The sequence below is a fragment of the Salvia hispanica genome, chromosome 6, assembly GCF_029641045.1.
Source record: "Salvia hispanica isolate PSC_SH4W2 chromosome 6, Shi_PSC_v1, whole genome shotgun sequence".
In the NCBI taxonomy this organism is placed as follows: domain Eukaryota; kingdom Viridiplantae; phylum Streptophyta; class Magnoliopsida; order Lamiales; family Lamiaceae; genus Salvia; species Salvia hispanica.
The window spans coordinates 32002087-32012370 of NC_142697.1; the positions used below are offsets into that span (position 1 = coordinate 32002087).

A 10284-nucleotide genomic window follows, 5' to 3' on the forward strand; every position below is an offset into this window, starting at 1 on the left:
TCTCGAAATCCGACGGTCAGGAAACATCAACAAGCTTCCAAAAACCCCTTTCCCAAAATCTCTTACCCAAAATTCGCTACAGCAGAATCCAATGCGCACTTGTACTTCCCCCTTTATGAGTTGTACCACGCCGTATAGCTGAACAAACCCACACCGCCATGGAAATTTCTCATTCTCCCCTCTCTCTCTAGAAAAAGAGATGCAATCGGAGGAGCATTCTTCTTCTTCTTCTGCTGCTGCTGCGGACGCGCTTTGACCAATGGGCTGCAGCGCGTCGAAGGAGGACGATTTACCGCTCGTAATCCGCTGCCGCGAGCGGCGCGAGCTCGTGCGCGCCGCCGCCAACCACCGCTACGCCCTCGCCGCCGCCCACGTCTCCTACTTCCGCTCGCTCAAGGAGGTCGGCGACGCGCTCCGGAAGTTCGTAGACGAGGAGCTCATCACCGCGCCGTCGTCGTCGTCGTCCTTCTCCTCGCCGTCGATCACCCTGTCCCCGAGCTCGAAGAAGAACCGTGGCAATGGCGCCGAATCTCCCCTGCATTTGCACAGCGGCGACGAATCCGAGTCGCATTTGAATCTATCGGATTCCTCCGATGAGGAAGATGACAGTTCCGAAGATCACAATCACAATCAACACCATCACTACGGCGGATTCGATGGCAACGAAGCGCGGCAGCATAATCAACACGGCAATCACGCGGAAGAGAGAGCTAGGAATTTGAATAACGAGGATGGATTTTATCCCTCTCGTTTCCCACACGATACTTACACTGGATATAGTAACGGTTTTTTAAGTGACCCGTTCGCCAATCCGAATCCGAATCCGTATCCGTATCAGTACCCGATTCCACCGCGCGAGCCCTATCCGGATCCGTGGAATCAGCAAGGGGCCGCGGCGGCGCAATCCTGGTTTTTCTCAGGTAACCCTAACGTGTACTACATGAAGAAATCAGCTCCGGCGGCTAAAACGGTGGTTCAGGATCCGCCGAGTTACGGATACTCCGATTCGTACTGGAATTCTCCGGCGGGGTATGGTGGTAATTACGGCTATAATCCGGCGGGTTCGCCTCTGAGGATGGATGATAGGGAAATTGGGAGAGGGAAACCGGAGAAGGAGCCGCCGCCTCCGCCTTCGCCGAAGGTTTCGGCGTGGGATTTCTTTGATCCGTTCAGTGCGGCTGAAATCGGGTACGGTAGCTATTACTCAGGAGGCGGGTATGGTTACGGGTCGAATTACAGCAGTCCGGATTCGACGGAGGTGAGGGAGAGAGAGGGGATACCTGAATTGGAGGAGGAAACTGAGAGTGAAGTGTATAAGGAGGCTATTAATGGGGGCAAAGTGAGTTCTGCTGGGAGCAGTCCTCATTCTAGGCCAGCGCGGAGAGATAAGGAGACGAGTTCAAGATCAGTGCCGATGCATAGGAGTGAGAATGGTAATTTGAGATCAAAGCCGCCGCAGAGAAGTGAGTTCAGCTCAAGGTTGCATAGAGGTGAGGATAGTTCAAGATCAGTGCCATCTACCAAAAGCAAGGGCAGTTCTAGATCAGCTTCACTGCACAAGATTGATAGTAGTTCGACGTCTTTTCCTTCTTGGAGTAGTGAGGAGAGTGAGAAACCATCCATGCCACCGTATAACGATGGGAACCATCCCAAGCCATCAGTGGCTTCACATTATGGAGAAGAGAGTGTGAAGCCATCAATATCAACAACCCCACATGGTGAGGGGGCATCGTGGGTAGATGGGGAAACCGCTTCGATTAGTTTAACGGATGAGAAAAGCAGCTCGGATCATATAGTGGTGAAGAGTGTGGATGAGGGTGCTGGCAAGAAGAAAGGAGTGACATTTGATGTGGAGGAGACGTCAAAGCAGGATGGCGATTCTTCAAAGTTCAGTAGTGTTACTCTGTCGTCGCCTCGTGGCACAAGGGATCTGAGGGAAGTTGTTGCTGAGATTAGAGATGATTTTGAGACTGCTTCTAGCTATGGGAAAGAGGTGGCCATGATGCTTGAAGTTGGGAAGCTGCCTTATCAGCCTAGCTTTCTAAAAGGTGTCATTTTCTGCATATACAATTCAATTTTTCTGTTTTCTACTTCAAAATCTTATCATTTCAACGGCTGAACATTCCATAAGTCTCAAGATTCATGACTAGCTGTTGATTCTATTTGCTTGTTGTTATCATTCCTAGAACTTTATATCCGACTGAAGCTGCTGCGGCTAATTTACGGTACATAAAATCTTTGGTAATATAAAGATGGGCACAGTCTGAATCTACATCCTTATTTCTGAAGTGTATGTATGAACTGCCAAGTTTCATGTCCTGCTAGTAGTTCATACATGGGGACAGCCATTCACATATTGCTAATCGAGATTATGTTTTTATTGGACTCCTTGACGTTTTCCTATGAATCACTTTGCCTTCTTTCTGTGCAATATCGCAGTGTTGTTTGTAACTACTGAGATTGCTATTTTGACAATGGCGCTGCCCCTCTTTGATCTGTTAAAAAGTTGCGTGCTGTAGTTTTTTTTGTTTCTATGTTCCTGTGGTTGTCAATGTAAACTGTAATATATTGCTGTAGTTTTTGGTCATGCTGACTGCTTTGTTAAAACTAATTCATACTTTTACAGTAATGATGTCCCGGATATTGTATCTCATACACCCGTCGACGACATTGTGGGATTCCCCCTCAAAGGAATCTGCAAAGTTAGCTTCCAGCACTATGAAGATGGCAAAATCTTACTTTGAAGATGTTGGGAATGATGTAAACTCAATGGCTTGTAACCTCTCGTCTACTATGGATAAGCTATATGCTTGGGAGAAGAAGTTATGCAAGGAAGTGAAGGTAATTTCATTTAGCTTTTTGGTTTCTTGATTGCTACTGGAAACTTAATTACTCCCCTTCATTAACTATTTTAGCTTGGTAAGAGAAAAGGAAAAGATTTCTCAAATAAATTGATTCTGGAGATGTAAAACTAAACTAAGAATATGTTCCAGTTCCCCACACGCGAAACTGGCGACTGCTTCTTATTAATTATATTTTCAGTTTCACCTTTAAATTCGTTTTAAGCCCTGTCTTGCAATTCAATCTTTCTGAGTTTTGATAGGTTATTACTTTTATAGGATGAAGAAAGAATCCGGACCATGTATGAGAAGCAGCACAGGAGGTTAAAAACCTTAGATGAGGAAGGAGCCGAAGCTCGAAAGATGGATGCTGCTCGGGCTTCTATCAGAAGATTACTTACAAAGCTTGATGTTAGCGTCAAAGCGATTGATTCCATTTCAAGCAGAATACACAAGCTTAGAGATGAAGAATTGCAGCCCCAGCTTGCTGAATTAGTTCATGGGTATGAATATGATACAGTGATATTGACATAGCTATTGCACAAACTGATGCACTCAAATCTCACCTTATTTGCCTAAGATGTTTTCAAATGCTTTTTCTCTTAACATACAACCATTGCTGATAATAAACACTATTTCAGAGTTTGCAATTCATTCCCATCTATTTATTTAAATTCGACTTTTGATCAGAAGGTGATTTGAAATAATTTGTTTGCTTTTTTGTTCGTGATTACTATTTAACACAATGACAATTTACTAGCTCTTCAATAAATGCTTTATTCATTTGATATATGGTGCCATTCCAAAATTGGTTTCTTCCTCGATCTCAATTTCTACTCTATTTGCGTTATATTTCAGTCGTAACTTTTGATGCCTCAGATCTTTTACAGTGTTCTTGTTAAAGTGAGGAAGTGTTGCATTAAATTGGTTTTCATTTTTATGAACTTTATAATGTGATATACAGGCTTACCAGAATGTGGAAGGCAATGCTTAAGTGCCATCAAAAGCAGTTCCAAGCTGTTATGGAGAGTAGAATGCGGAGGCTTAAATTAAATATTGATCAGCAGGCAGATTCAAGTTCGCGGGCTGCTACTGAGCTTGAAAGGGAGCTTCGTGTATGGTGTGGACGTTTTAATGATTGGATTCGCTTTCAAAGGTCTTATGTTGAGTCCTTGAACGAGTGGCTTATTCGCTGTCTTCAGTACGAACCAGAAGAGACCCCAGATGGACCCATTCCCTATTCCCCAGGAAGGCTTGGAGCTCCTCCCATCTTCGTAATTTGCAACGATTGGCACCAGGCAATGGAAGCCATCTCTGAGTCGAGGGTGGCAAGTGCCATGAATACTTTTGCGTCAAGCTTACACCAGCTATGGGAAAAACAAGATGACGAGGGGCGTCAAAGGCTGAAAGCAGAGTATCTTTCAAAGGATTACGAGAAACACCTCAGAGCAAATCGTATGGAGAGGGGGAAAATAGATCGAGATCAAGATGCAATATCAGTGATCCCATCGGATAATAATAGTGGGGTGTCGGCTCTGGATGACCTGAAGGTGGACTTGGATTCCATGAAACACAAATTGACCGAAGAGAGGCTGAAGCACAAGGATGCTATGAAATTGGTGCATGACGCAGCTGCTGGGAGTTTAAAGGGCGGTCTAGTCCCGATTTTCAAGGCCTTGGAGATCTTCACCTCAGAAGCTGTCAAAGCTCACGAACACGTCAGAGTGAAGCAACCTGGGAAGGCCTCTTGACGAGGCGCTCCACGCCTATAGCCAGTTGGTGTTCCTGTTCAAGCCAGTCGGTGAAGGAAACATGTAAATTGTTCAGTTGTTGCAGAAGCAGATGAGATGGAAGAATTTTGTAGCCAAATTTGTTTTAGGCAACTAGTTTTAGTCGGGGGGCGTGCCAGCTGGAGACGGTCCTCTCTCAGCTCGTGCTGGTAAAGATCGATATGGGAGAATTCGTGACTGTTCGTGGAGGCCTGCAGATCAGTATCAGTTGCGGTAACGCCCTTTTTATAGCCAAGGAGTATAGTTTTTCCTTAGTTTTGTACAGAGATTTCATTTATTTATTGATTTGCTGGGTTCGTTCTTTAAATCTAGCTGGGATCAGGCTGATAATTGCATCATGCTCTCATTTATATCATTTCTTCTAATTAAAAATTTACTTGTCTGATGTGGTTTGCAAAAACTCTTTAACAAGTTCGCAGCGACCACTCTAGAAAAAACCCCAGAACTCTTCTTCTTCCCATCATTTTAGCAATTTGCAACAAGCATAAAGAGAGGAGAAAGAGAAGAGAAAATGATTTATGGGCTTTCCTATTCATGGGTGGGATCTTCATCTATGAATTTTGAGAGGTCCAAATGAAACTCTGGAATCAGTTGTTAAAATTAGTAGGTCTTCAAATTGTTTATCTAAAAAAAAATTAAAACCTCTTTTTATGAGTGTATTTGTGAAATAAAAAAGAAAATCTCATTTCCCTTGAACCGATGTATGAATAGTGTTCAAAGTTTTATGACCATTTCGTCTCTTTTGGTCTCATTTAACATTTTTTAACATATAGTAATATAAGAAAGGGAAATCTTATGGAACGTTGTACATTTCAATTAGAATTAGGGAATCCTTGGCCTTGAACGCCTCGTCGTTGGAAGCGAAGATGGTCAAACCCTTATCAACAGCTGATGCACACACCGCCATCGCCTCGCCCTAGTAGAGATTTTGTGGGAGGCGAAAGTCTTGCATCTGACGTTCTTGACCAACAAAATGGTGTTGATGTCAAAGACAGAAGGCTTAGGGTTAGGGGGTGTGAGGTTTGCGAAAGGGTTGTGTGTTGAGGACGGATTTTCAAAACAAGAAAAAATACGTTATATTTGAACTAGTTAAGTATTAGTACTACTAAAAGAATTCGATTTGATAACTAGATGCTTTGTCCACATATGTAATTTCAATTTTCCCAAATTAGGATCAGGTGGGACAATTTCGAGAGCACTAATAAATGAATTAAACAAATTAGTATACAAAACAGCAAACCATATTAAATGCATCATTAAAGCAGTAGTAAATGAAACTATATTTATTTGACTTAATAGTGATTCAATAGCATCGTTCGTTACGAAAGGACATAGTTGTAATTTAACATGCTATAAAAGTCACAGTCACAGTCACATTATAAAATCTCGTGAACCTTAAATCCTTATAAAACCCCCAAATCCCAACGCGTGGCTACGGGTATAGTGTTGTTCGGAATTTGAGAGGATTTTCTTCCAGCTGAGATCTACAATACCCATGGCGTCATCCAATTTCTGGATGCCATTGTTGCTGATCGCCTTCGCCGTCGCCGCAACCATCTCCACTGCCGAGGAATCGGAGTCCAAAGAGTTTGTGGTGACGTTAGACCATTCCAATTTCACCGAATTCGTCGCCAAGCACAAGTTCGTCGTCGTCGAGTTTTACGCGCCTTGGTACCTCATCTCTGCTTTCGAATTTCATTTTCCGCCTCAATTTATTCTCGATTGAGGAATTTGCATCTATTTTAGTATAGTATTTTACCTGTTTTGCATATTCGTTGGATTTGGTTAGCGTAGTGGAACTATACTTGATGTGCGTGTTTCCTAGTCAAAACTTTGACGGATTTGGTTTTACTAGTTTTTACTACCTTAGATACGAATATACTTGATTAACTTTTGTTGAGTAAACTAGCTAGAACAGAGAGAATCATAAATTACCGATGAAATGAAATAGGGTGAATTATTTGATTGTATTGCTAGTACTGATCGTATTGACTTGTTTTCAATTAGTATGTCGTTTGTTTCAGTACTACTATAATTGCAGGAGAAAAGTCGATCTTCTGTTTTAACGAATTAATTTATTGGATCTGAGTTCTCCCACTGATATTTGGATATGTTGTTACAGGTGTGGCCACTGCAAGAAACTTGCTCCAGAGGTGTGAATCTATTGATTATCTGTTTGAATAAACTTTTTGCTTATAACTAGAAAGTGTTACTTAAAGTGCTGTTTCCACCTTGGCATATATTGTTGAATTTACAGTATGAAAAAGCTGCTTCTGTTCTAAGCACAAGTGATCCTCCGGTTGTCTTAGCAAAAGTTGATGCAAACGAAGAGCAAAATAAGGCCATATCTAATGAGTTCGAGGTCAGAGGTTTCCCCACAATCAAAATACTGAGGTATGGAGGTAGTGTTGTTCAAGAATACAAAGGACCTCGAGAAGCGGAAGGAATTGTAACCTATTTGAAAAAACAAAGTGGTCCTGCAACTTTTGAGATTAAATCCCCGGAAGAAGCCAATTCTATAATTGATGACAATAAGATTCTTGTTGTGAGTTCCCCATTCCTCTCTCTCTGATGCATGTACGCATGATCGGCACTAAGATATCTGCTGTGATTATAGGTTGGTGTATTCCCTGAATTTTCGGGTGAGAAGTTTGAGAATTTCACCACTTTAGCCGAGAGGTTGCGTGCTGACTATGAGTTTGGTCACACTTTGTCTGCCAAAGTTCTTCCTCGTGGGGACTCATCTGCTAAAGGGCCTCTTGTTAGATTATTGAAGCCTTTTGATGAACTCTTTGTAGACTTCGAGGTATACATCTCTTGCAATTTGGCTCCCCTGGCATAAATCATGTGACCGCCTATATATTTCTCACCCCTAAAATATACTTATATAATTTGTCGTCTTCTTAACTTGAACATAAACTTCTTGCAGGAATTTGATGTTGATGCTTTAGTGAAATTTGTTGAAGAAACTAGTATTCCAACTGTAACTCTCTTCAACAAGGACCCGAAGAACCATCCTTTTGTTATTAAATACTTCAACTTCCCCAATGCTAAGGTTCAGTACAATTTACTATTCAGTTTTTCTTCCTCAAATCAGTATATATTGTATGCAGAGTGCAGTAACCGTGTTACAAAAAGAGACTAAAAAAGTGCATCAAGCTACTGAAAAAATATTTCATTTTCGAATTTAGAGGAATGTGGGTACAGTGGGTTCTTTAGAAGCTAAAATTTCTTATAAGAGCAATTTTGACAGTCTTTATCTCCTGTTGTTTCACAAACACATGATATTATGAGTCAGTAATGCTATTGGTGTTTCTTAATTTTCTTGCCTTGTCTTTTCTTATACGTTTCATGATCTGCAATTACTAAATGCATCTCCATCATTTCTAGGCTTATGCTTGGTGGTTCCATGGTTATTTTTTTCTGGAAACAAACACCCACCACATTCTACACTTTATTTTTCACTATGAACTCTATCATTTTATGTTTATCTACTCATATTGGAATATTTCCGTTCCTACATTTTTTGGCCGCGTGTCCTTTTATATTCTCCCTCGTGTTTTAATTATTTTGTTATGAAATGAAATGCTAAATGGTTTAGCACTTATTGTAAAGTGAGGGTCATTTCAATAGGCTTTTATATTGCCAGGCAATGTTGTTTCTAAACTTCACCACTGAACACTTTGACGCATTCAAGTCAAAGTATCACGAGGCAGCTCAGCTTTACAAGGGAAAAGACTTGAATTTTCTAATGGGTGATGTTGAGGCTAGTCAAGGTGCCTTCCAGGTCAGTACACATTTATGCCTTCTAATTGATACTATTTCTTAATGTATGACACCTCTGCTCATGATTGTTTTTTACCCTTTGAAAAGTACTTTGGCATTAAGGACGATCAAGTCCCAGTCATCATTATCCAGACAAATGATGGAGAGAAATTCCTAAAACCAAATGTTGAGCCTGATCAGATTGCATCATGGGTGAAGGACTTTAAGGTGATACTACTATATAGTTTACTTTTTTCAGGGGTGTTAAGACCCTTGTTTATCAAATTATGAATTGCTTTAGGCTCTAACCTTTTCCCTCATTTGTGATATCAGATATGCCATTTCATTGTTTGATGATATGCATGACTAATGAGGCAATTGATGGATATACATCTTTTTAGTGCAGCAGGAAAATATTTTTATTGCAGCCTTTGTAAATAAACTAATTGTAGTTATGTTATTTTCCATGTGAAGGATGGCAAGGTGAAACCTTATAAGAAGTCGGAGCCCATTCCCGAAGTTAATAATGAACCTGTTAAGGTGGTAGTGGCTGATACCCTGCAGGACATGGTTTTCAATTCTGGCAAAAATGGTATTTATCTATATTCCCTGTTGAGATGTTCCTACACTTTGAAATTGTCTGCATGTTTACTCTTTGTGAGCTCTTTCTGGTTGTAACATTTTTACAGCTGTTTCTCAGTTTACTCCCTGATTTTTATATGCTTGCTACATTTAAGTAGCGCACATTTTCAACTGTGCCTGCCATTTATCAAACTCGTTTTGATGCAAGCACTATGTTTTATGCAGTTCTGATAGAGTTCTATGCACCATGGTGTGGACACTGCAAAAAGTTGGCTCCAATCTTGGACGAAGTGGCTCTCTCGTTTGAAAATGATGCTGATGTTCTGATCGCAAAGCTAGTAAGATTTACTTAATCAGTCTATAACTCATTCTCTTAGTTCTTATCATCCATACCATGTTTCCCTTAACTCCATGAGATAAAATGTAGGTGAAAGAAAATAATGAGTTGTTAAATTGGACCTTTTCGCTAAACTTAGTGATTTTACCAATTATTGTAGAACCGCAGAGAACCAATATTGCTAACAAAGAATGCTATATCCCATATAATTACTGTTGTAACATTTCTGCTTTGCTTCCATTGACTGTGAGTAAAAATATCTTGAATCTTTTGAGTAATGGCAGTTTAATTAGAACCGGTTTACCTTTTCCTTTTGGGATATTGCAATTGTGGTTTTCATTAGTTCATCTGCTGGTGGTTTTTTAGGATGCAACTGCAAATGATCTTCCACCAGGGACTTTCGATGTGAAAGGTTATCCGACACTATATTTTAGGGCATCAACTGGAAACCTGTTGCAGTATGATGGAGACAGGACTAAGGATGACATAATTGAGTTCATCAAGAAGAACCGAGCAGCTGCAGCTTTGAAACCGGAGTCGAGAAATGATGAACTCTGAAGAAGGTGAATGGATTTTCTCTTGTGATACTTCTTCCATTTACCTTTCTTTGAAGTAAAAGGAGTTGCTGTCACTAATATTCGCATTTCATTGGTTTCTAGGTAGGAAAACGCCATTCTCGGTCTTGAAATGATTCAGATGATAGTGACGAGCTTAATCACACGCCAGCGGATTGATGGAGTCTGCTAAAACCTTGCACCTGCTTTTCCCTTCTCTGCTCTGCTGATATTGCTGCGCCTCTAATCTGTAATCCGTTTTCTGTTTGCAACCAGTCGTTGAGACAATTTTTTCTAGTTTTGAGTTCAGAAATATTTATCGTAGGTTTGCAGAGTGATTTTGGTAACTTAATTTTGAGGTTATACAGTTTACTTTGATGTTGGTTGCCAAATATACTTGAGTTTGGTTCTTCTTC

At 40.8% G+C, this 10284-nt stretch overlaps 2 protein-coding genes across 3 annotated transcripts; both read left to right on the forward strand.

The window, feature by feature from the left end:
- Positions 1-68: 68 nt before the first annotated feature.
- Positions 69-4937, forward strand: LOC125205484 (uncharacterized). Its single transcript, XM_048104453.2, has 4 exons — positions 69-2048; positions 2627-2841; positions 3120-3343; positions 3805-4937. The coding sequence occupies exons 1-4, from the start codon at positions 260-262 to the stop codon at positions 4589-4591; spliced, it is 3015 nt and encodes a 1004-aa protein (XP_047960410.1). The 5' UTR covers positions 69-259; the 3' UTR covers positions 4592-4937.
- Positions 4938-6040: 1103 nt separating this feature from the next.
- On the forward strand, positions 6041-10284 carry LOC125205975 (protein disulfide-isomerase-like). 2 transcript variants are annotated; one of them, XM_048105213.2, is made up of 11 exons: positions 6041-6301; positions 6753-6783; positions 6888-7175; positions 7248-7436; positions 7560-7685; positions 8280-8417; positions 8504-8623; positions 8870-8987; positions 9203-9315; positions 9681-9877; positions 9974-10284. In XM_048105213.2, exons 1-10 carry the CDS (start codon positions 6126-6128, stop codon positions 9870-9872), a joined length of 1491 nt encoding a protein of 496 aa, XP_047961170.1. In that variant the 5' UTR covers positions 6041-6125; the 3' UTR covers positions 9873-9877; positions 9974-10284. The 2 variants fall into 2 exon arrangements, with proteins under 2 accessions (XP_047961170.1, XP_047961171.1); XM_048105214.2 differs by having other exon boundaries at positions 9978-10284.